The sequence below is a fragment of the Vulpes vulpes genome, chromosome 1 (genome assembly GCF_048418805.1).
Source record: "Vulpes vulpes isolate BD-2025 chromosome 1, VulVul3, whole genome shotgun sequence".
NCBI lineage: Eukaryota > Metazoa > Chordata > Mammalia > Carnivora > Canidae > Vulpes > Vulpes vulpes.
The window spans coordinates 73,829,011-73,856,172 of NC_132780.1; the positions used below are offsets into that span (position 1 = coordinate 73,829,011).

A 27,162-nucleotide genomic window follows, 5' to 3' on the forward strand; every position below is an offset into this window, starting at 1 on the left:
CTAATTTTGCTTTTGCTGCCTATGCTTTTGGTGTCATAACCAAAAAAATCATTGCCAACACCAATAACATGAAGTTTCCCAATGTTTTCCTCTTGGAGTTTTACAGTTTCAGGTCTTGAGTTTAAATCTTGAATCCATTCTGAGTTTTGTATACGCTGTAAGACAAGAGTCCAACTTCATTCTTTTGTATATGAATGTATTTATCCTAGAGCCATATGTTGATGAGATTATCCTTTCCTCACTGTATATTCTTGCCAGCCTTGTTGGAAGACAGTTGACCATATATGCATTGGTTAATTTCTGGGCTCTCTATTCTGTTTCACTGGTTTCTATGCTTGTATTTATCCCAGTACCACACTGTTTTATTTAATGTAACTCTGTAATGTATTTTGAAATCAGGAAGTGTGATTCGTACAGCTTTGTTCTTCTCAAAACAGTTTTGGCTATTTCAGGTCCTTTGTGGTTCCATTTGAATTTTAGGATTGTTTTTTTCATCTCTGTAAAAAATGCCACTGGGATTTTGATATGGATTGTGCTAAATCTGTAGATTGCTTTGTGTAGTATGGATATTTTAACAATATTAAGTCTTCTTTCAGTCCATGAACATGATATATTTCCCATTTATTTGTGTGGTCTTTAATTTCTTTCATTACTGTTTAGTAGTTTTCCCTGTAAGTCTTCCACCTCCTTGGTTAAATTTATTCATATTTTTTGATGCTATTGCACATATGGATTGTTTTCTCCATTTCCTTTTCAGATAGTTCATTGCTAGTATATAAAAATGCAACTGATTTTTGTATACTGATTTTGTATCTTGCAACTTTACTGAATTTGTTTATTCTAACAGGTGTGTGTGTGTGTGTGTGTGTGTGTGTACCCTTTAGGGTTTTCTACCTTTAAGATCATATCATTTGTTAACAGATATTTTTATGTTTTTCTTTCCTATTTGAATGTCTTTCCTTTTCTTGCCTAGTTGCTCTAAAATTTGCAGTACTATATTGAATAGAAATGGATAGAGTGTTCATCTTTGTCTTGTTCCTGATCCCAGAGCTAAAACTTTCAGTTTTTCACCATTAAGCATGATATTAGCCATGGGATCTTCATATGTGGCCTTTTTTATGTTGAAGTAATTCCTTTCTAATATTAGTTTAGATTTTTTTTTTTTAATTTTGTCAAATGTTTTTTTCTGTGTCTTTGAGAGGGATCATGCGGTTCTTATCCTATATTGTTAATGTGGGGTATCACATTAGTTGATTTTCATATGTTGAACATCCTTGCCTACCAGAAATAAATCCCACTTGATTACTGTATATGATCCTTTTTACTTGCTGCTTAATTCAGTTTACTAGTATTCTGTTGAGGATTTTTGCATTTATATTCATCAGGGATATTGGTCTATAATTTTCTTTTCTTACAGTGCCTTTGTCAAGCTTTGGTATCAGGGTAATGCTAGCCTCTTAAAATAAGTTTGGAAGTGTTCCCTGCTCTTCAAGTTTTTGGAAGAGTGAGAGAAAGAATGGTGTTAATTCTTTAAATGTTTGGCAGAATTTACCAATTAAGCCATCTGGCCCTGGCATTTTCTTTCTTGTGAGATTTTTGATTACTGATTCAATCTAGTTGCTAGTTATAGGTCTGCTCAGATTTTCTTTTTCTTCATGATTCAATCTTGGTAAGTTATATGTTTCTAGGAATTTATACATTTCTTCTAGGTTATCCAATTTGTTGGCATGGAATTGTTCATAATAATCTCTAATGATCCTTTCTATTACTTTCTATCACTAATTATGTGACATTAGTTACAGTATCTCCTCTTTCATTTTTTTTATTTATTTAAGATTTTTAAGCAATCTCTGCACCCAGTGTGGAGCTCAAACTTATAACCCAGAGATCAAGAGTTGCATGTTCTACTGACTGAGACAGCCAGGCAACCCTTCCTCTTTCATATCTGATTTTACTTAAATCATCTCCTTTACTTAGGGTTTTAACAATTTTGTTGATCTTTTTTAAAAAAATCAACTATTAGGTTTTTTTTCTATTGTTTTTTTTTTTATTTTCCATTTCATTTTATTTTTGCTCTAAGCCTTAGTATTTCTTTCCTTCTGCTAACTTGGGCTAAGTTTCTTCTTTTTCTAGTTCCTTGAGATATAAAGTTAGATTGTTTGAAATCTTTCTTCTTTTTGCATGGTCAGTATTTATTACTTATATATATTTCCCTTTTAGTATAACTTTTGCTACATCCCATAAGTTTTGGCATGTTGTGTTTTCATTTTCATTAGTTTTAGGTATTTTCTAATTTTCATTTATGTCTTCATTGGCCCATTTGGTTAATCAAGGGTGCGTTCTTAAATTTATACATATTTTCGAATTTTCCAGCATTACTTCTGATATTCATTTCTAGTTTCCTTCCATTGTGATTCAAAAGGATACCTGATGTAATTTCAATTTTCTTAAATTAGTTAAGATTCATTTTGTGACCCAACACATGATCTATCTTAGAGAATGTTTCTTGTGTGCTTCAAAAGACTGTATATTCTGCTTCCTTTGGGTGAAATATTCTGTATATATCTGTTAGGTCCACTTGGTTTATAGTGTTGTTAAAATGCACCGCTTCTTTACCGATTTTCTGTCTGGATATACTATCCTGTATTGAAAGTGGAGTAGTGAAGTCTCCTACCATTACTATATATATTGCTGCTTGTTTCTCTTTTCAGTTCTATCAATGTTTACTTTATATATTTAGTGTTTTATATATTTAGGTTCTTTGATGTTACATGCATATATATTTATAATTGTTCGATCTTCCAGGTGAATTAACCCTTTTTCCATTATATAATGTCTGTCTTTGTCTCTTGTGACAGTTTCTGACTTAAAGTCTATTTTGTCTGACATAAATACAGTCATCCCTGCTCTCTTTTGGCTAAGGGATGCAGGGAGCTATCTTTTCCCATTCTTTTATTTTTGGGATACATATCTTAAATCTAAAGAGAGTATCTTGTAGGAAACATACAGTTGGGCTTCGTTTTTTGATTTTGTTTTTTAATCCATTCAACTATTCCACGTCTTTTTACTGGGTAGTTTAATTCGTTTACATTTAAAGTAATAATTGAAAGGATAGAACCTACTATTGCCATCTTGTTAATTGTTTTATGCCAGTCTTACAGTCCTTTTGTCCTTCTTTTCCTCTCTTGCTTACTCTGCATTGGGCCAGGGGAAGGGACTATTGTGAGTACTGCCACCCCAATTCAAACCACTATCTTAGTTCTCAGTGGCACCCAGGCATCCTGCTAGCCCTTTGAGATCAGTGAGACGGAAGCCAGAAAAAATCAGAATGCTGAACATATGGTTCAGTTCCTTCCATTCCTTCCTGAGGCATCCCCCATTTCATTCTTAAATTAAGTTGTTCAATGCAAATTTCAAGAAATGTTTTTTCATTTAATGTATTTTATAATTTATCTATACTGAGTGTCTATATAGTGATTCATCAATTATCTGAATCCAGATATAACAAAGAGCAATTTATTTTTTACCCATCTTTTTTTTACACATCTTAATTACCATTGTCAGTTAACCAAAATAGCATTGACAAAAAAGTATAAACATAGTAGCTGCACCTGTTTGCTAAAGAAATCTATTTTCTCTTATGAAGAGTTCAACAGAACTTCCAGAATAACAGAATGGAAAAATCTAAAAAACTAAACAGTATCAACAGTTGCATAAAGATAGCCATGAAGGGTAGGAGGCCATCTCCTGACTTCCCTTCCTAAGTATGTTTCTATTATTTTCTTTAATTGTTATTCATATCCTCCCTGTCTAGTTTGGCAAAAATCATTCCTATATATGTCCCCTTTAGGGCTTAAAATAAAATGGGCTTCCCTTTTGTAGTACACACACTACTGAAAAGTCATGGGAAAATCTAACGGGGAGGCAAGGAAAAAAATCACCCTTTCCACCCTTTCCAATCGCCCTTTAGATTAAATCTAATTTCAAAGTTGTTTCCAGAAACTGCTAGGTAGGAGCTCTACTGCATAGGTCCTTTAACTTACTTACAGTTCACTCATGATTAAGGGTCTTCAGCATAGGAATGAATCACTAAGGCATTATTCTAGTGAGTTGGTGGATATTAAAAATGATAAATAATTTGAGTATAAGAGCTTATGTCAGAGAGAGCTCCATGTTTCTTTCTTATTGTGTTGAGCTTTCAAGTCTTCCCAGTGAAGCTAAAACTGATATAGTACCTATAATGACTACCTTAAAAGACCAGGAGGAGGACCAGGGGCAATCAATGGAGTCACTTCAAACACCAGCACTTAACGGGCCCAGCAAAGGGAAGTATTTCAGGGTGAATAAAAAACTCCTTGCAAATAATATATTGTGATTCTTTTTAATTTGGTTTTGTAAAGTTTGACTTTTATTCTGTCAAAGAGCTGTCCTCAACTATGAAGTAGTCATTACTTGTATGTCAGGTATCAGCCATTTACTTTTCACTTATAAAACTGTGATAGCAACACCACTTTTTTAGCTGAGAAACAAAGACCTACATGACTTTTTAAAGCTTCCTTTAGAAGTTGTTTCCTATGTTATAGTGCAAGACACAGAAAAACTTCACAATAAATACCCCTCTCCTCTGTGCAACACATGTCCTTCTTTAAAGCCACAGGCTAATCCAAGTACCAGACAAGTGATTTACTTCAATCTGACAAGAGCCTTCTTCAAAGTAAACAGGCCGTGTGAGCATGGCTCTGTGGTTACCGAAGGAAATGCCATGTTCTAAAAGGGTTTATAATGAAGTAAGTCAAGCTATTGGGGATTTACCTTAAGGACAGCAAATTCAAAAAAAGAATAAAAGGATAAAAGGCAAATGTGGCAAAATATGTGGGTTCTTTGTTCTATTTATTTTTGATGTGCTACTGATTTTTTAATAATCAAAGTTTAAAGATTACCTAGCTTAAAAACCGTCCAGAATTATTTATCACTTAGAACACTTCTGGAGAGTTAGCAAATCTTGAGTCCTATGTTGGTACTTCAATCATAACCTTATACATAAAAAGTAAATGAATAATTATTGCTTTCAATTGATTAATGTGTTAATATTTTTGCAATGTAGGTCATAAAAACAGCTTTCATTTGATAGATACTACCGAGTTCTGATGGGTACTTTTAGTGATTTTTCTCATTGTTGTCCCCATCATGGCACCAGCAGGATTTAAAGGTGGTGGACAAACACTGCTGGATTTGGGATCACCAATCACATTAGCAGATGTGGAGGGACTACATTTTGTGAAAAAACCCCTTTCAGCTGCTGAGAAGAGACTTAGGATCTAGACTTTGAATCCAAAAGCAAAAAGAATATACTTTCTCTCTTCTTAGGTCAAAGAACACAAAACCAAAACAGTAACATCAGAACAGAGGCTAGAGGAGAAGATGTCACCCCACTTATACCTGTAGGTGCTAAATCTGAAAAAAAAAAAAAAGAAAGAAAAAAAAAGAAAGAAACTCTTACCGTGGGGTTAAGACTGATCCAGACTTCTACTTTATTTGAAATCATGGTTGAAACTGCCTAAGTATTAGGTCTATTTTATTACTTAAGACCTTTTTTGTTTTTTAAAATATTTATTTACTTAATTGAGAGAGAGCATGTGTGCAAACCTGAGCCAGGGCAGGGACAGAGGGAAAGAATCTCCAGCAGACTCCCTGCCAAGTGTGGAGTGCTCTATCTCACAAACCCGAGATGATGACCTGAGCTGAAACCAAGAGTCCGATGCTTAAATGACTGTCACCCAGGTGCCCCAGGACCTCCTTCTTTGATTTATTTATTTAAAGATTTAATTTATTCAAGAGAGACACAGAGAGAGAGAGGCAGAGACAGACAGAGGGAGAAGGAGGCTCCTCGCAGGGAGCCTGATGCAGGACTTAATCCCTGAACCGGGATCATGCCCTGAGCTGAAGGCATACGCTCTACCACTGAGCCACCCAGGTGTCCCAAGACCTCCTACTTTTAAATAAAAGTTTTAGTGTTTATAAACAAACATTACCTCTAATCATGGAGAATTATGTCTAGACATTTAGCAAAAAGATATATTGAGTAAAAAATTCTCATTTCACACCAAATTAAAATTTAAAATTCAAAATTTGAAGTATGGTTTCTACTAAATGTATATTGCCTTTGCACCATTATAATGTCAAAGTATCAAGTCAAACCATCGTAAGTTGGGGACCATCTATACATACTCTGGAGAAGAAAGTGTATTGTTAAAGCTCTAGTTCTCTTTCCTTTATCATATGGGAAATTGTGCTCTTGATGTATTTTCTAAGTTCATGATAACCACACATATCTCTGCTGTATTATTTATTTTTAAAAGATTTTATTTATTTATTCATGAGAGACATAGAGAGAAAAAGAGAGAGAGAGAGAGAAGAGAGAGAGCGCGCGCGAGAGAGAGCAGCAGAGGGAGAAGCAGGCTCCATGCAGGGAGCCCGAGGTGGGACTTGATCCCAGGTCTCCAGGATCAGGCCCTGGGCTGAAGGTGGCGCTAAACTGCTGAGCCACCTGGGCTGCCCTCTGCTGTATAATTTAATCATGGTTTGCATCTTTCATCACCTGGATAAACTCTATGAAGTAATTATAGGTATTTCTAAAATTGATAAACAATAAGCATTTGTTTTTATTATTTAAAAAAATACTGACTTGTGTCCTCATTAAAGGCAATGAGGCTTAAAGTTTCCTTCTTGGGCTGTAAACTTCCTAATGTAATTCTAGGATGTTCATCATGAATATGTGTCAGAGGCACACTGGATAAGGAGAGAATTTCAGAATTGTAACACAGAAAAAGTCTATTGGTTCAGGATAAATTAAAAAATTGTCATTACTACAGAGTAAAGAAAAGATGGAGAGAGGTAAAGAGGGGACAGATATGACACAGGAAGAAAAGGTGAAAACAAGTCTGAGGTCAGGTGGTCTGTGAAGATGTCATTGATTCTATCCTGCTGTCCTTAGGTAGCACGGCACGGGCAGCATGCCAGGAAACAGGAACATGTCATCTTGCAAAGGCTTTCATCCAAAGACATCACGTGTATTTTCTTGGCAGGGTATCCTAATATCTAATAATTCTGAGCTGGGTTTTCTACACCATGGGTTGGGATTAAACTGACAATGATTCACATTCAGAAACTGCTTTTGGATTTGAGTAGGAAGGAGAATTCAGACATTAGGATCCCCATTCAAACTGCTTTCTAAAGGAAGGATAACCGTAAAGCCTGAAAAATAAAAAACAAACAAAAGATACCTGAATCTAATCAGTCATAACTAATGAAATCTCCACACCAAATGGAAATCTTCCATCTACCATCCACTGGTAGATGTGAAAACCCCCTCAAATTTAAGACTTTTCTGTATAAAATAGTTTATTTTCTGTAAAAAAGTGAATAAAAGAAAACCTAGTGCTGAGTCCTCATAGGGCAGGGTATGCGGGCTAAACCAGTTATTCCTCCTGTGTGTGTGGTACTTGGGGATGGGTAGCGAATATGGCAACTCCTTAGGCAAGGCCATGGACTTAATCATCTCCAAGCAGAAAGAGGAGGGAAGCTGCAACTTCAGGGAAAACATTCTTCCCTTACTCACTGCATGCCTACATTACTGCCCTAAGGAGTCCTGGCTACAGGGAAGAATGAGGCGTGGTCCTTGCCCTCACACACTGTAAGGAAGAAAACACCAACAGTTACAAGATGTGGAAAATGTTACAAAATGCCCTCTCAGTACAGAGGAGGAGCTCCTGCAACACCAGAGCCAGGGAGCCAGAACTGACTGAACCTCTGCCTGGCTGGGGAAGAGAGGAAGGCAGCGACCTATACAGAGGTGACGTCTGTTAGGTCTTCAAGGACAGGTGGAACTTCCCTGGACAGACAAGGGGCAAGAGAAGGAGGAACAGCATAAGCAAAGTCAGGAAAGCACCTGAATTTAGGAAAGCATAATAGTCCCCTGTGGCTAGTGTGAAGGGGAACAGGGGCCAGAGAGGTGGCTATTAAGTTATGTGGGGTCACGTGATGACCTGGACACCTTCCCAAACCCTCGATTACCAGTAATGTGTGTGAAACTTTAACAGAGAACTGGAGACAGAAGGTCAGTGGACAGAGAAGCCAACTTCTAGCCACTGGAGAGCAGATGGATGGTAAGTGACCAAACAGACCCGAGCAAGCTGAAGCCCAAACATACAGCAAGGAAGAAGACAAGGAGTAAGCTGGTTTGTGCCAGAGAAGCCAAAGGCCTTTCTGAGAGTGGAGGTGAAGGTGGGGAGAAGACAGGAGGATTGGGTGGAAGTCCTGAAGAACAGGCAACCCCCCACACATCCTCTCTCATGCAAAGACAGAAGTGGTGCACCTGTCTGGCCCTCTGGAGGGGCTGAACAGAAGTCCAGGGTGGGGGTTGACACAGACACAGCCCTGAGGCCCACAGTAAAAGCTCGGCAACTCAGGGCCAGAAATGAGCCCACCTGGGTCACCAGGTGAGGTACACATATAAGGACAGGTCCAGTCACAGCCCCACAGCAAAGCCCATTAGTTAAGAGCAGCCCCCCCACAACTAGTATCCAGGTCAGGTTTTAGTCTCCACCTTTTTAAATATGAGTAGATGAGCAATGACAACTAGACATTTGAGAAAAGCATCTAATATGAAAACGAGAAGCCAAAACAATGCCAAAAAGAACCTGAAGGAAAAAGACAATGAAGAATACAGAAAGATACTTCAAAACCTCTAATTAATATCTTTGTGTTGTTTCATCCTCCATGAAATAATATGATGCTAGTTTTTTAAATTTTAAATTTTATTTTTTAATTTAAATTCAGTTAGCCAAAATACAGTGATGCTGTCATAAAAAAGATCAGAAAAGAAAAAAAGAGCTCCTAAAAATTGAAAATAACATTAATTTTTTAACAGTCAAAGGAAACTTGGAAGATACAGCTGAGGATAGCCTCTGGAAAGGCAAAGGATAAGCAGGCAAAGAAAAGGAATTAAAACGAAATCATCAGTCTAGGAGGACAACATCTGAGTAATAAGATTTCCAGAAAGATGGAAAAGAAAATAGCAAAGAGCTGGAAGGACAGGCTGCAAAAGGGTTGCTGTGTCCCAGCTATATAATCGTCTGGAAATTTTCAACTGGAAGATATGCTCCATTAAGATACAAATAAAGGCGTGTGACCCCAGAAATAGGGGCTCCCTTACCAGAGGAGAGAAGGGAACCTACACACAGGGTGCCAGCTGTGCTGCTGGGGCAGAGGGCCGAGCACCCCAGGAGGGACAGTGCCAGAAAACCACCTCCCGAGGGGTGGAATACGTTCAGAGAAGATTTCTAGTATTTTTTGTAGGGGGAGGGGAAGGGTGTGTAGGAACTAATCAGTGACTGGTACACAGACAACTAAGCAATAAGTAAGGTGACGTTATTAACCATGGGCCAATCTAACAGCGCATGAGGCAGGAAACGCAACCCTGGTTCTGTGCACCGGTCACCTGTGAATCACACCATAAGCGCAGAAGACGGATGGCCTGGGGCGGCAGGGGCTCACTGGGAGGTGGGGGGCGGGCAGAGGATGCTGGGGAGGCAAGGGGCACACCAAAAGAGCCAGGTTCTCGCTTCCCAGGGGGGAAGTCAGTAAAGAACACCTGAGTCCAAGACATCAAGATCTGATTGAACAAGCCCATAATTTAGAAATAGGGAGAGAAACACAGAGAGTTACAAGTGGCTGCCACAGGGGCTGGGAATCAGGGAGCAGGAGGGACAGCACCAGGAACTAAAAGATGCTGGTGTTTTGTTTGTTTTTTAAATTTTTCATGATAAACCGAGTAGTACTATTTGGCTTTTAAGAACTGCAGCTTTTTATTTTTTTTATTTTTTTTATTTTTGAACTGCAGCTTTTTAATTTAATAAACCTTAGTAAAAATAAATAGAATGTTAGAGAGGGACCAGACTCCTACACTTATATTACAGATTTTCCCTAAAAAACGAAATGTAAAACATCATCCCAGTTTCATATCTAAAACAGACAGAGGCAGACTTGCCCTGGGATATGGTCTGGGTGTTCCTGGACCCCTCCTCCCCGAAGCTCTCTCCATCTCCTGCCCCAGGAAGGCAGCTCCACCCACAGAAGTCTGTGAGGAACACAGTCTACAAGCCAGTGCTGCAGGCAAAGGGAGATTTTTTTTTAAAGGATTTTATTTATTTATTTATGAGAGAGAGAGAGAGAGAGAGAGAGAGGCAGAGACATAGGCAGAGGGAGATGCAGGCTCCTTGCAGGGAGCCTGATGCAGGACTCGATCCCAGGACTCTGGGATCATGCCCTGAGCCAAAGGCAGACGGCTCAACCACTGAGCCACCCAGGCGTCCCAAAGGAGATCTCTAAGTAACTTCAAAGATTTGAAGTCACTCATTCTTTTGCTCCTGAGAAGCCAAGAAAGAGGCAGCCCAGTGTGGCAGAAGCAGCCACTGACAGATGGAAGAAATCAGCCAGAGAACTAAGCTGAGGAAGAGTAGTGATGGCAAGAGCCTGCAAGTCACTAAATCCAGCAGCCCTATTACATATTACAGAATGCAAGGTGTCTGAGTTTAAATACTTTCATGTAAGCTGAATGAACCACCGTTAGCATCTAAATATAAATAAATAATTCCTGACACCAAAGGATTTAAAAAGTGTAATAAGGACACCTGGGTGACTCAGTGGTTAAGCATCTGCCTTTGGCTCAGGTCATGATCCCTGGGTCTTGGGATTGAGACCTACATTGGGCTGCCTGCAGGAACCTGCTTCTCCCTCTGCTTATGTCTCTGCCTCTCTGTGTCTCTCATGAACAAATAAATAAAATCTTACACAAAAAAGAAAAAAAGAAGGAATCACAAGGCCTTGGTGACTAAGCGGAGGGTGAAGGTAAGGAAGATGCCAAGTCCAGCATAATTCCCGGGTTGGTTGTACACGGTCAGCAACAGAGGATGGGGCAGGGAGGAACACTGACAGGCTAGGTTGGAATCATGTGGATTTGAGTAGGGTCCAGGAAGCCAGTGCTCAGCATGAGGGACAGGAGGGCAGATGGTGCATGTCGTTCGCAGCTGGGGGAGCCTATGTACTCAGGTGGAAGCTGATAGGCTGTGGCAGTGGGAGAAATCGCCCCAAGGAGAGGAAAAAGGGGAAACAGCCAACATTGGAGCCCTAGACAAGTGAACCAGGTGAGAAGAAGGAATGAACACAGGAGCCCGAGGTGGATGTGTCGGCAAAGGCAGCAGCTGAGAAGGCTTCCAAGAGCAGGGTATGAAGGACCATACTGGGAAGAGGCAAGACAAGGCTGGAACAGGGACTGGATCTGGCAACCTGAGGCCTCGCTGCCAGCTGGGGGGAGAGCACTGTGCAGAAACCATGAGGCCTAGATCTGCGGACTGGGGTCACAGACACCTCAGCTGGAGTTGTGGGGAGCAGCGGGTAGGGCAATGTGAAACCCTATGCTGCTTGGAAAAGAGGCTTCACTCAAGGAAAGAGCTCTGCAGCTCTGGGGGCCTGGGGAGAGAACTGGTCTGCCAGAGTAGAAAGCAGGAGCAGCTGCAAAGAAAAGCCAACAGTGAGGACTGAGATCCCTGAAAAGACCCACTGAGTCAGGGAGGAAGCTTCAAGGCCTGGATGAACCACATGGCATTTGCACATCATCCTTGCGCAGACGCCATGCTAATCCTCTCTGCATCATTCCAATGTTATTAGTATACGCTGTGCTGCCAAACTGAGCACTGGGTGAACCGCACGTCATCTGATCTGGGGTCAGTGCTATGAGTGACAATGGGTGTTGCTGACTTCCCTCAAGTATACACAGCTTGATGCCTTGGGATCCCCTTAAAATAAATCCAGGTGGTTTAGACACCCAAGCTATGCATGTGCCGCAGTCCAGGGGCTGTAGTGGATAAGGGGTAACCAGGAAGAGGAAAAGACAAACTGCCACCCTGAGAAGTCATTCTCTGCAGACCTCCTTGAGTCTTCAGTAGGAGGGTGTTCCTGGGAGCTTTCTTCTTGCAAGATGTTTGTTCTCTCAAGAAGGGTGGGAACTAGAGTTTTCTTCCTGTACTGGTTTAGGTGTGCTCTTCCTTTTCTAACCTAAATTCCTCAGATGTGAGTCTGAGGCTTGTTCCTCTGTCCCATCTTCCATGGACACAGATCCACTACTCTTCACCGTTCCAGGAGAGTCACACTCATGTCTAAACACACTGGGTCATGTGCTGGCATCTCTACCTTTCCTGATGGAAATGCACCTCAACTTCTCAACAACCTTCTCTGGTTCAAAGGCTCTCCAAGTGAACTGATGTTCATCTAAGACTCAGAGAATGCTGGATGGACATGTGGAAATGTGAATATCTCAAAGCACTTTCCTATACCAAGAGGCATAGCGTTCTCCCAGACTCCTGGAGAGCGCAGAGGGAACTAAGCATTCTCCTCCTACACACTGCTGTGATGCTGGGTGTTTCCTAGTAATGGCAAGAGCTTCATTTCTGCATTACTCTTAATCATCTTAGGACCCATAGAAATTTTTTCTCCAGTCATATTTATATTTATTTCTCTGACATTTTCTATTTATATCATTTGCTTTTTCTTCCAAGCCCCACAAAGACTGTTCTATTTATAAATACATCTCAAGTTTATCAAGCTGAATTTATAGAAGTGTCTTTCTGTGAATTTCCTATTCTTCAAAATACTTTTTGAAGACTCTTTATTTTTTATGAGGCTGTTATAGACTGAATGTTTGTATCCCACTTGAAATTCATGTGCAGTAGCCCTAACCCCTAATGTGACAGTATTTGGAGATAGAGCCTGTAAAGAGGTAAAGTTAAACGAGGTCATAAAGATAGGGCCCTAAACTAAGAGAACTGGTGTTCTTATATAAAGAGGAAGAGTTGCTGGGGATGAGCACACAGAGGAAAGGCCATGTGAGGACACAGGAAGATGGTATTCACCTGCAAGCCAAGGAGAGAGTCTTCAAGAGCAACCAAGCCTGCCAACACCTGATATTGACTTCCATCTACCAGAACTGTGAGAGATAAATGCCTGATGTTTAAGATCTCCAGCCTGTAGAATTCTGTATGGCAGCCTGAGGAGACTAAGACAGTCTTCACCTACTATATAAACTCCAGGTAGGACCACATTCCCTTCTTGCAATTTACTGGAAGATAAATTTTAGTCTGAAATGAAACATATCACCTGAAAAAATTCACCAGAAGTATAGAAGAAATTAAAAACATGCTATGAAAAAGTTGTTTTTACAAAGGTTCCATCAGACTCAGCTCCCCTCCTATTGGGATAATGAGACATTATATGTCTTTTAACGTGGCTCAGTGTGAATGACAGGGTATCACCTATTAACTATTGTTACCCAAACTGTTTAATCCAAATCTAATCTCAACCTCACTTCCAGGTGATAGAAAATAACAGAGGCTAATAGAAGTTAAATAATACTATGGGTAAACAATGCTACAAGTCTAGAGTGTGAATATTCTACAAAGTATCCACGCTAAACTGGTTAGAAAGGCAACATCATTAAAAAAAATTTTTTTTTCTAGACTGAAGACATAAACAATTGCTGTACATAACCTGGATCCCAGTTCCATATACAAAAAAAAAGAAAAAGAAAGAGAGAGAGAGAGAAAGGGAAGGAAGGAAAGAAAGAGAGAGAGAAAAGAAAAGAAAAGAAAAGAAAAGAAAAGAAAAAAGAAAAGAAAAGAAAAAAGAAAGAAAAGAAAAGAAAAGAAAAGAAAAGAAAAGACCTACAAAACACATTCTTGAAACAATTGGGGAGGTGTGAAGTAGCCTGGATACCTGCTACTTTGTTGGGGGTGATAATGTAGGAGAATGATTTTATTCTTAAAACAAGCATGTTGAAAATATTTCAGTGACATGCACAATGTCTACAACTTATTTTCAAAAATAGTACTGCAAAAACTGTATGGATGTAGGGAGAGAAAGAGGAGGAAGGGAGGGAGATGGGGAAGAGGAGGAGAGTGCGCACATACAGCAAAATACTAGGCGCTGAATTTAAGGTAGGTATGTATATATGGCAGGTTTCTTTTCTGTAATGTTGGGGATGATTATCCCAAATGTCACTTCTAGACTGTCTAGATGAAGAATCTGAAGGGCGAAGAAAGAGTTCATGCATGGAATCCTATGAGCTCCCAACATTCTATGCAAAGTGATAAATACAATCACACATGTACATATACACATTTTTCCAGGAAAAGGGTTCCCAATTTCCATCTGATATTTGAAGTAGTCTACAATCCCCGAAAGGGTATAGAAATGCCACTCTAAACTGAAGAAAATATACAGGTAGGAAAATAGCTAGACTCTCAAACTCACTTGTAAAATAATACTGCTTATATTTTTAAAAGTTAGGAAGCAATCTAAAATCCTATATGCTCAGGACTCTCTCAAGATATGAGGCAGAGGCTTTGTCCTAGATGACGTTTTTACTCCAGGTCAAGCGCAGGAGGTTCTCCAGGAGAAGGGAAGAGACAGACATGAGATGGAGGAGGCATAGCTTTAAACACCAGCTCCCAATGTAAGAGCTCAAGGCACTACATTTCAAATTGTCTTCATACTCTTTCCTCATTAATAATTATCAAACCAAGCAAGAGATATGAAAGAGTGACATAGAGGAAGGAATTTTATTTTTCATGTCTCAGCTCAAATATGATGAGTATCCCATACATCTTTTCTCTACTTTAAATTCTTAGGACCCTCATTGCTTCAGGGGTCTGCAACCTTTCTCAAAGGCAGTGAATGAAGCACTTTCCTTGAATGAGAGCTACCCATTAGCCCCAAATACAGGACCAGTAAAAGCAGACCTTCAGACAGAGGTTGTGGGCTGGGAGACCAATCATCAGCTAAAGCTACATTCTGGTCCTGCAGACAGGTCTACAGAGACAAGGAGCTGCAGCCCATCTGCACTCCGTCACGCCCATGATACCCAGCAGCTCTCCTGGGACACAGCACAGGATATTTGTGGGTCTGTCTCCTCATCTGGCCCCCAGCATCTCAAGGACAGGTGCCAAGTCCTCCCTACTGTGGCCCCAGCATGTTACTCCAGGTATGCTGTCTCTTGGGAACACTGGCAGGCATGGCTCATCAGGGGCTTGTGACATAAGCCTCCCAGATTCCATCCCTCAATGCAAGGGAAGAATGGGAAGCCAAGACTTCCACTTAGACATTTTTAAGTGCTTTCACAAGTGTTCCCTCATTTGATTATTACAAAAACCCCAGGAAACAGGCAGGAAATCATTCACACCTCTCATCACAGAGGAGGAAACCTGCAGGGAGAGGTGTCTGTGCAAGGCTGCAGCAGACTTCTCAGAGCAGACTCTAGGGACAGTAAACATCTACAAAACCACAACGTCACAATGAATGCAAATGCTTCGTATAGTTACACATATATGCTCCTAGATACTTAGGAGCCTCAGAGCCATTGAAGAAACTTCGAGTTGTGACTGTTTCTTTGTAGCTCTCATAACAGAAATTTTGAGAAGAAAGAGAAAGTATTGACCATTGGAAAAAAAAATGGAAACATGGAGTGTTTATGATTGGTGGAAAGCAATTCAAAAAAGAAAGAAGGAAATTCAAAAAACGGAAAAAAGTTATGGTTCCTTATTATACCACTTACTTTTACCAATATTAAGCTAAAATCTCTGCTATGAAACGTCCTGGCATTTTATGGATTTTGTTGTCCCTGGAAAACACAAGCTTTATACTTACAAAAGTTTTACCTGGTCAACTTTTTATTTTATTTTATTTTTTAAAGCTTTTATTTATTCATGAGAGACACAGACAAAGAGAGAGAGAGGCACAGACACAGGCAGAGGGAGAAGCAGGCTCCATGCAGGGAGCCCTACACAGGACTCGATCCCAGGTCTCCAGGATCAGGCCCTGGGGTGAAGGCAGCGCTAAACCGCTGAGCCACCCGGGCTGCCCCAACTTTTTAATGTAAAAAATGAATTACCAACACATAACTTTATTAGGTTATTATATATTATTTTATCATGAAAGTAGAACAGATACATTAAAGAAAAATTTAAAACTGGGTTTAGGAAATGAACCAAAAGTTCATCACTGTAAAACAACCTACTCATGGCATTTTGTCTCCTTCCAGGTCTTTCTAGCATGTGGATGGGTTTCTTTTGGTTGTTTTATGACATAGTAATCATATCACATACCCTATTTCGTATCCTGATTTTTTTTTCCTCAACATTATATCATAAGAGCTCTTCCAGATTATCCCACTGTCTTCATAATTATAACCTACAATTTTCTCTATAATCCTTTTGGTGGTAATACCACAATTTACTCAACCATTTTATTTTTAGACAAATAGGCTGTTGCTAAATTTTTACTATCATAAATAATGCTCTAAGAACTATAACTTTTATTTTCTTCCCTTTTGTTTCTTTTAAATAAGTTCCTAAAGTCTATCACTAGACCAAGGTGGACAATTTTTAGGACTTTTGAAATATTCTCCCAAATTGCTTACCCAAAGGTTTAATACACATTATTACCAGTAATGAATAAGAATCCTTGGATTGAACTCTTATCATTAACCAGTGTATCATCTGTATAATTTTATTATTTTTTGCAAATAAGTGAAACTATACCCTAACCATATAATTTTGCATTTTTCTCCTGAAAATGCATACTTTTCTACCATATGAATACTGACTAGTTGAATTACTTTGGTGAATCATTATGTCCACTATGCCTTTACCAACTGGTGATTTATGTAGATTTAAAAGCATATTTGAATGAATATTTTCTATAATTAAAATGTTAACTCAAGGTTTACCATATCGATAGGAAATATGATTTCTCCAACCTATGGTTCAATTATAGTTGTTATTTTAATTTTGACCTGGACATGTTCTTTGTTCTTCACCTTTGTGATTCTTTAAGAGGCTTCTGAGCCAGCTTCCCCTGGACCCACCCCTTCCCTGTGGATCTCTATGCAATTCATTTCATCCTCTGCTCACACAGTTTTAAAATTATACACCCGTATTCAAGAGGCTTTACCTGTTGGTCATCAGGAGTCCATATGCCACATGTGATTTGACTTTCCAAGTTGATTTCAGATGACCAGTGTCTTTGTCCGCTGACAGAACCAACCAGGACAAACCCATCTCGATATGAAATAAGTGCTTGAGTACCATCATGGCTCCACGTGAAATCACTCACCTTTGAGACACACAGAGACAAAGGTGTCAATTTGTAATCTGAAAGGGAAAGCACTTTTATTAAAGACTACAGTCATTAACTTAGCCTTTGGCTATGAGTCAGCCGGCTTCAAAGAGAACAATATATAAAATACATTTTATATTTTAACACAAATATATAATATAAAAGATACCATTTGAAAAGCAAGTGTCAATGCAGTGGTAAGTGCTTCACACATGTTAATTCTTTAAGCCTTGTTCGTGGGAGGTGTTATCATGCCCATTTTATGGAGAAAACAAGACACAGAGAGGATAAGTAACTTATCCTTGATTACACACTGCATCAAGACTGCATCAAGCCTTGATGCAAAGGCTGCATCAAGAATGACCCAGGGTTTTATGGATCCAATGTCCTTGCTTTTTGCCATTGTTCTATGGCCTCCCACCTACAGTAACAGAGTCTCCATTAGTGTCTCTGGGTCACTTATCAAAATGGTAAAGTTCTCAGTTTCTGATTATCTAGCTTTCTCAATCTTCCTAACAATATTCCCTTAATCAAAATGAAAAAAAAAAAAACCTAACTGGAAAAATTACACATACTTATCAAATGTGTTTATTGCATTTATGCAAGTAACCACATTTTAAAAATCTTTTAATCTACTATTGTAGTGAATTACTTCTATGGATTTCCTTAAATTATACTACCCTTGCATGCCTAGAAGCAGCTCAACTTGGAGGTGAAATACTGTCTTTTACAGACACAGTGGAAGTTGGTTTACTAATGAGTTTAGAATTTCTACAACTGTATTCATGAGTGAAATAAAATTATGATTGGCTTTTTTTGTAATGTCTTTGTCTGGATTTATCAAGGTTATGTTGATTTCTCAGAATGAGCTGGAGAGTACTTCCTCTTGTTCCACTGCCTGAAGGAATTTGTATAAACTGGGACGGCCTGTTGCTTTAAAGTTTGGTATAACATGGCTATAAAACCATCTGTCTCAATTTTTTTGTGGGAAGATTTTTAACTACTGCTTCAGTTTACTTAATAGTTTTAGTACTAGTCAAGCATTTAAGCTTTTTATTTCTTCTTGAGTCAGTTCTATTAAATTATTTAAAAAATTTTTCCAGTTTATGTAAGTTTTCCAAACTGTTTGCAAGTAGTTGCTGATAGTATTATCTTTTTAAAAATCAACTTTACTGAGGTATAATTTACATAAAATAAAACAAAGTTCCCCTGAGAAGTCAATCCCCTACCCTCACCCTTAGTCCAAGGCAACCAGTGATTTAATTTCTCTCACTAGCTGCTTATTCTTGAATTTTACATGAATGTAACTATATATACTATGTTCACTTTTGTGTATGGCTGCTTTTACTCAGCACAATGGTTTGAGAGTATTCTAAATTCTTGTGTGCATCAGCAGCTCACTCCTTTTCACACGAGTAGTATTTCATTGTATAAATATATTACAACTTATTTAGCTACCCAAATTGCCAGGCATTTAGGTTGTTTCCAGTATTTGGCTATTATAAAATTGCTATGAGCATTCCTGTTCAAGACTTTTTGTAGAAACATGGTTTCATTTCTCTTGAGTAGGTAAATATGTAAGAGTGGAATTAACCGCTGGATCATTTGGTAAGTGTGTGTTTAACTGCATAAGAAATTATCAAACTGTTTTCCAAAGTGGTAAAGCCTTTTTAAACTCCCAGCAATGTATGAGAATACCAGCAGGTCCACTCCTCACTAACCCTTGGTGTTGTCGGTCTTTTATTTTAGCTATTCTAGTTGTATGTAGTGATAGAACACTGTGCTCTTAATTTGCATTTCTTCAATGTAGTCAGGTTGAGCATCATTTCACATGCTTATTGATCATTTGCATATCATCACTTGGGACATGTCTCTTCAAATCCCTTGCTATGTGTATCTATTCCCTTATTCACTCATATATATGTGTTTTATGTGTGTGTATAAATATATAAATGTATATACTAGGTCTACATACATATGAATGTAAGTTTTCAACCTTATTATTGATATAATCCTTTATCAGATATATATGCTGCAAATAATTTCTCTTACTCTGGGGCTCTTCTTTTTCTTTTTTAAAGATTTTTATTTATTTATTCATGAGAGACACAGGAGAGAGAGGCAGAGACATAGGCAGAGGGAGAAGCAGATTCCCTGCAGGGGAGCCTGATGTGGGACTCGATCCCAGGACCCCAGGATCACGACCTGGGCCAAAAGCAGACACTCCACCACCCAAATGCCACCTGCTTTTCTTTTTCTTTTCTTTTTTTTTTTTTTTAAGATTTTATTTATTTATTCATAGAGACACACACAGAGAGAGAGAGAGAGAGAGAGAGAGAGAGGCAGAGACACAGGCAGAGGGAGAAGCAGGCTCCATGCAACAAGCCCGACGTGGGACTCGATCCTGGGTCTCCAGGATCACACCCCAGGCTGCAGGCGGCACTAAACCGTTGTGCCACCGGGGCTGCCCCTGCTTTTCTTTTTCTTAATGGCAGCTTTCAAAAAGTAAAAGTCTGAGTTTGGAAGTTTTCCTTCATTTCTATTTTCTGGGATAGTTTGATAAAAATATTTATTTATTTTTTTAAAATGTATTTATTTATGATAGTCAGAGAGAGAGAGAGAGAGAGAGGCAGGCAGAGGGAGAAGCAGGCTCCATGCACCGGGAGCCCGATGTGGGATTCGATCCCGGGTCTCCAGGATCGCGCCCTGGGCCAAAGGTAGGCAGGCGCCAAACCGCTGCGCCACCCAGGGATCCCTGATAAAAATATTTAAAGAAGAGTATTAAAACTCGTCTTTAAATGCTTGATAGAATTCCCCTGTGAAGCCAACCGGCCCTGGGTTTTTGTTTGTTGGGGTATTTTTTATTACGGATTCAATTTCTTTGCTGGTTATCGGACTGTTTAAATTTTCTATTTCTTCCTGTTTCAGTTTTGGTAGTTTATGTTTCTAGAAATTTGTCCGTTTCTTCCAGATTGTCCAATCTGTTGGCATACAGTTTTTCATAATCTTCTAATTGTTTATATTTCTATGGTGTTAGTTTTTGTCTTCTCTCATTGTGATTTTATTTATTTACTCTACCAAGCCCGTTCTCTTTTCTTTTTGGTAAGTCTGGCTAGGTGTTTAACAAATTTTTTCAAAGAACAAGCTCCTGGTTTCCTTGCTTTGTTCCATTGTTTTTTGTTTTGTTTTAGTTTACATGTGTGAAGCACTTAGCACTGCACTGACACTTGCTTTTCAAATGGTATCATTTATTTCTGCTCTAATCTTATTATTTTCCTTCCGCTCGCTTTAGGCTTCAATGGCTGTTCTTTTTCCAGGTCCTTCAGGTGTACGGTTAGGTTGTTTGAGATTTTTCTTACTTGGCCTGTATTGCTATATAGTGCCCTCTTAGGACTTCTTTGGCTGCAAACTCAAAGGTTCTGGATCATCATGTTTTCATTTTCATTTATTTCTATGTATTTTTTAATTTCTTCTTTAATTTCCTGGTTGACACATTCATTCTTTAGTAGCATGTTATTCAACCTCCATGTATTTGTGGTCTTTCCAAATTTTTTCTTATACCTGACTTCAAGTTTCATACTGTTATGGTCAAAATATATGTGTTGCATGATCTCAATCTTTTTGTACCTATTGAGGCCTGATTTGTCATCTAGTATGTGATCTACTCTGGAGAATGTCCCATGTGCACTTGAAAAGAATGTGTATTCTGCTGCTTTAGGATGAAATGTTCTGAATATATCTGTTAATCCCATCTGGTCCAGTGTGTCATTCTAAGCCATTGTTTCCTTGTTGATTTTCTGCTTAAATGATCTGTTCATTGATGTAAGTGGTTGTTAAAGTCCCCTACTATTACTGTATTATTATCAAAGAGTTCCTTTATGTTTGTTATTGTTTTATATAATTGGATGCTTCCAAGTTGGGTGCATAAATATTTACAATTGTTACATCGTCTTGTTGGATAGCCTCTTTTTATTATGATATAATGCCCTACTTCAACTCTTGTTACAGTCTTTGGTTTAAAATCTAGTTTGTTTGATAAAATCTAGTTTGTTTGAATCATTGCTACTCTGGCTTTGACATCATTTGCATCATAAATCTTCTCCGTTCCCTCACTTTCAACCTGCAAGTATCTTTAGGTCTAAAATTAATCTCTTGTAGGCAACATATAGATGGGTCTTATTTTTCATGCATTTTGATACCCTAGGTTTTCTGATTGGAGCATTTTCTTTTGAAGTATTTTATTTATTTACTTATGACAGAGAGAGAGAGAGAGAGGCAGAGACACAGGCAGAGGGAGAAGCAGGCTCCATGCAGGGAGCCCGATGCAGGACTCGATCCTGGGTCTCCAGGATCACACCCTGAGCTGACGGCGGCACCAAACTGCTGGGCCACCGGGGCTGCCCTGGAGCATTTTTTTTTTTTTGCCCTGGAGCATTTTTTAAAAAGATTTTATTCATTTATTCATGAGAGACACACAGAGAGAGAGAGAGGTGCAGACACAGGCAGAGGGAGAAGCAGGCTCCTTGCAAGGAGCCCAATGTGGGACTCGATCCTGGATCCTGGGATCACCCCCTGAGCCAAAGGCAGACACTTAACCGCTGAGGCATACAGGTGTCCCTGATTGGAGCATTTAATCCACTCACATTCAGTGTAATTATTGATAGATAGGTACTTAGTGCCATTCTATTACTTGTTTTGTTGTTTCTGAAGATTTTCTCTTGTCTTTTCTAGTCTCTGTCACTTTTGATGTTTCCTCCCCATTTAGAGAATCTTCTTTCATATTTCTTACAAGACTGGTTTAGTGGTTACAAACTCTTTTAGTTTTTGTTTGTCTGGGAAGCTCTATCTGCCTTCTATTCTGAATGATAGTCTTGTTGGATTGAGTATTCTTGACAGCAGATTTTTCTCATTCAGCACATTGAACATATCATGTCACTTTCTTCTGGCTTGCAGAGTTTCTGTGGAGAGATCTGCTACTAACCTTATGGGTCTTTTCCTTTTCAGTTAGGGACTTCTTTTGTCTCACTGCTTTTAGGAATTTTTTATCACTAAATTTTGCAAATTTAATTACAATGTATCTTGGTATTAGTCTGCTCTTTTTGATCTTGATGGGAGTTCTCTATGCCTCCTGGATTTGGATGTCTGTTTCCTTCCCCAGATAGGGAAGTTTTCAGCTATGATTTCCTCAAATAAACCTTCTGCCCTCTTTTCTCTCTCTTCTTCTTCTTCTGGGACGCCTATGATATGAATGTTATTAGGTTTTATGGAGTCACTGAGTTCCCCAAGTCTACTCTCGTGATCCATAATTTTTCTTTTGTTCAGCTTCATTATTTTACATAATTCTACCTTCTGTATCACTTATTCGTTCCCCTTCTTCTTTCCTTGTGGTTATATCTAGTCCATTTGGAATTTCAGATATTGCACTTTTCATTTCTGCCTGACTGGTTTTAAGCTCTTTCATCTCTGTGGTAAGGGTCTCCCTCACATCTTCCATGCTTTTCTCAAGCCCAGTGATATCTTTATGACTGTTGCTTTAAATTCTGCATAAGACACATTACTTATATCTGTTTCAATTAGATCTCTGGCCATGACCTTTTCTTGTTCTTTCTTTTGGGATGCATTCCTACGTCCTGGCATTTTGTCTAGGTCTCTGTCTTCTGTGTGTTACAAAATCCTGGTATGTTTCCTGCTCTTGAGAGTAATGGCTTTATGAAGAGGTCATACAATGTCCAGGGCCTGGTACCTCAGGAAGTGTCTCTGGTGTACGCTGTATGCACTCGGCTGCTGTGATTTGGCTGCTCTATCCCTCAGGTCCTTCTACAGAGGCTCGCCTTGCTTACAATGGACAGTGTTTGGGTCTTGGCCAGAGTGTGGTGAGTTTTAAGTAGGTGTACTCTAACATGCTTGTTAAATGAGACCAGATGCTACTTCCAATAGAAAAGAGGCCTTGTAGAACGCTATGGTGGGTAGACACGGTGTGTGTATGGGTTTCTGCTGATCTTCTGGGGAAAGGGCCCAGTGTGCTGGTCATTAGGGACATTTGCCCAAAAAAAACAGTACCAACACAGCACAGGGGGCAGGACTTGGTGTAAAGAGGTTAGTCAAGCAGTGTTGGCACTATGCTATTTACTGAGGTTGGTTTATACAGAGAAGCAGGGGAGGCGAATGGGCATCAGCCAGCATCTTTGTCCTGGGAGAGGGGAGTCTGTGCTTGCTGCTCTCAGGGAAGTCCTGCCAGAAGAGCACATCATTTCCTATCATGTGTCCTAGGCATTTTTCATATCTCTGTTTTCACATGGTCTGTCTCCAGATTGCCTGACTGCCTGGAGCAGTGCAGTGCACTTTGGGCTCTATCTCAGCCAAACCAGCCGACTTTTCAAACTCTAAACTTTAGGGACCTGGTGTGAGGGAAACCTGCATGGGTCTCCTGGGGGAGGGCCTGACTGTGCTGGGATGATGCAGGTTTGACCCAGAAGGGCAGTCATGCCAGGGCACAAGGGCATGGGATTTGGAGCAAAGCAGGCTACATAGCCAGTGTCCGGGTTAGCCACCCTCAGCAGGTGTCTCTGAGCCTATGCTGAGGGGTGGGGAGGGAAATGGGACCTGTCAGCTCTTTTGTCCCTGGAGAGGCAATGCCAGCTCTCACCAATACGCTGCAAGAAGAAGGGATAGTCTCTCTCTGTGCCTCTTAGGTGAGCCTCAGATCCTGCCATCCGTCCTGCGCTACCTGCCTGCCTGCTCTACAGGAGGAGGGCAGCATCCTCAGGGCTCTCTCCAGCCATGCCACAACCTCTAAAACTTCAGTCTTTCAGCCCCCTGGTTGCAGAAAATCATGAAAACCATCCCTTCCCATTTTCCTAGCCAATGGCTTGGGAGAAGTGTTTTCTTTGTATGATCCACTCTTCTCTTTCCCATTTTTCATGACAACCAGTCTCTCTCACCTCTGCAGCACCAGCAATCTGTTTCTACTCCAAACCATGTCTCCACACTTCCTATCTTTCTTGATGTGGCCTCTTCTAATTGTGCAGTTTGTTCTGTCAGTCCTCAGGCTGATTTCTTGGGTATTCAAAATGATTTGATTGATAGTGATTTAGCTGTGTTCGAGGGATGAGGCAAGCCTAGGGTCCTCCTACTACACTACTATCTTAGCTCCACCCCATCACTACTGTATTTATTGAAAAAAAAAACCCATGTATAACTGGCCCTGTGCAGTTCAAACTGCAGTTGTTTAAGGGTCAACTACATGTACAAATATCAAATTGTTATTCTGTATGCCTGAAACAAAAATTGTTATATGTCAGTTACATTTCAATTAAAAAAAATGACTATTGTTGCCCCCACTGAATTATCTTTTAGGTACCTTTGATTACCTGGTAATCTCTATAGTTATGCCTACCTTTCCATTCATAAAACTGTTTTAAGTTGCTTTTACTTGGAAATGTTTAACTTTCTTTAAAATTGTTGTCATTACTGGATATATGATATTTCAGATAAAAATAAATGGACAAAAGACAAAAGGACATGAACATCTGCTGTTTTCCCAGCAGGTGTTATAGTTTGTGTTCAGTGGTTAGCATGTCTCCACCATGACAATGGCATGGATTTGTGAGACAGTTCTTGAACAGCTGGTCTGAGGTTACTGAAAAAAGTTGTTTGCTTAGGGTAAACTCAAAACCTTGGTTTCACTGACCCTGTGTTTCAACTAACTACACTAGTTTTTCTTAAGAAACTTAAACATATTTTTTTAGAGATAACACACTAATTCTGCTATGAAATTTAAAGTCTTTGCATTTTGCAAAAGTAATGCCATTTATTTATATGTACTCTCACTAATTTATCTTGGGAGACACTTATACTCTTTTTAAAAAAGATTTATACTCTTTTAAAAAAGATTTCTTTTTAGAAATTATCTTACTAGAGGGTGGAAGGGTATGGCCAGTGAAAAGAAGCTTCCCCAAGACATCACCAGTCATGCTGTCAGAGAAAATGATAACAAAGGATGTTTCCATGAACTCATTGGGTTTATTAAATTAGGTCAACAGAGTGATAAGAATATGCCACAATTGGAAAAAGAGAGACAAGGGAACTGATACCTAGTGCTGTAAAGAAAATAAGCAGGAAGCCCTCCTCCTTCTGGTTGCCTTTGGATGGCAGAGGGCTATGTGCTCTTGCCTCACTAAGCATGTCATCAGACATGGATTAACTGCGTCTGAGCACCAGCCTGGTCAGATCTCAGCCCGAGGCAGTTTTCATCACAACGGCCAATGGCTGTGTGGGGCACAGCCATCCTTGGTGACTAATCCTATACAATAACGCATGCACTGTTCCAGACTCACTTTTGAAATAAAGGATTCATAATAATTTCCCGAAAAGGAAATTGTTAAAGCATCACTTAGCTTTTGCCAAATGTTTGATTCCTTTGTGACAGTGCAAGTCAAACTGTTCAACGTGGTGTCAGTTCCTCTCAAAGTATTATTTTTCTGAGTAGATTTCAAGGATCCTCCTCTCCCAAGCCACATAACTGTCCTTCCTCCTGCCAGGTACTGTTTCAGGTACACAGACAGCCACTACTTTAACCAGTGATTCATTGTCACCAAGGCACGATGTTTCTTCACTCAGGTAAGTTCTGATGCAACACAATTCAAAGCAACCAAACCTTCCTCAGATAGAAGTATTTACTGCTGATAACTGCTCAATGGGTTTCAAGGTTTGCAGAATCAGAGTTCCAAGCAGCAAAATTAAATAAAAATCCACATCAGATCACATATAGTGATTACTTTTCAAACATGGCAGAGACAGGCATTTGTAAAATTCTAGGAGCTTCCAAGTGTTCTATGGTTCCTGTAAGTTCATTCACCTGCAGGTCCAAATTTGTCCTTCCTTTCTTATTTCTAAAATGTTTTGTCCCAAGTTCTCAATGAAAGGAAAAGCTGAGGGATATGGTGGTAGTGGAAATCACACAGCTGCTATATGGAAATGACAGAAGGTTCCGTCCTCAGAGATTGCCGTCAGGAGAAAACAGTGTGGTGGTAGCGATACTTGGCTGGTGGGGCTGGACTCTTTAATGGTAATGAAGTCTGAGTTCTTTTGGATATACTATAAATATACGCATTTCTGCTACAGAGAAAAAAGCTTCATGTCTGGGAAGGAGACAGTGTGACAGAGATTATCTGGACTCAAACCTAGGCTCAAATTCTGCTTTACTACCCATGAACTTCATTGGGCAACTTACTCAACTTCCCTGACCTGAGACTGGCATCTGCCCAGTAGGGTTCCTGTGGAGACTGAGTGACAACATATGAAAACGACAGGAACTTAGAGTTTGTCCTAGCTCCTCTTCATAGTCTTTCTCAGTGCAATGCTTTAGAGACTTTCAGTCGTCCAAAGTCTGAAGGCAAGTCTGACTCGATCACTGAGGAAAAAGAGTTCCCACTCTGGTGACAGGAGAATTAGAGCATTTTAGAGACCCTTACAGGAGAATTCAGAGAAGTCCCCACTTTGCAGAAAACCACAAAGTGCTGCTGCCTCAAGGCCTAAAGCAGTCTTGGTGAAGACATCATGACAACTATCTGTTTATATATTTACTTTTTAAGAGCTATATCAGTAATTTAAAAAAATTTTTTTTGTTTTAAGTTCAATTTGCCAACATATAGTATTAACATCTAGTGTTCATCTCATTGTGTGTCCTCCTTAATATCCATCACCCAGTTACCCCATTCCCCCACCCACCCTCTCTTCTGCAACCCTTTGTTTCCTAGAGTTAGGAGTCTTTCATGGTTTGTCTTCCTCTCGAATTTTCCCCACTCAGTTCCCCCCTTCCCTTATGGTCCCTTTCACTATTTCTTATATTCCACATATGAGTGAAACCATATAATTGTCTTTCTCCAACTAACTTATTTCACTCAGCATAATACTCTCCAGTTCCATCCATGTCAA

The 27,162-nt window shown here is 39.5% G+C and overlaps 1 protein-coding gene and 1 pseudogene across 2 annotated transcripts in view; both read right to left on the bottom strand.

The window, feature by feature from the left end:
* TULP4 (TUB like protein 4) overlaps positions 1–27,162 on the bottom strand; it is a 227,136-nt gene that overhangs the window by 48,298 nt on the left and 151,676 nt on the right. For both annotated transcript variants that reach the window (XM_072767042.1, XM_072767045.1), the window contains exon 4: positions 17,062–17,223. In XM_072767042.1, the coding sequence (XP_072623143.1) occupies positions 17,062–17,223 (162 nt within the window). The remainder of the gene's footprint in view (positions 1–17,061; positions 17,224–27,162) is intronic.
* LOC112935161 (U6 spliceosomal RNA) lies at positions 11,641–11,754 on the bottom strand (annotated as a pseudogene).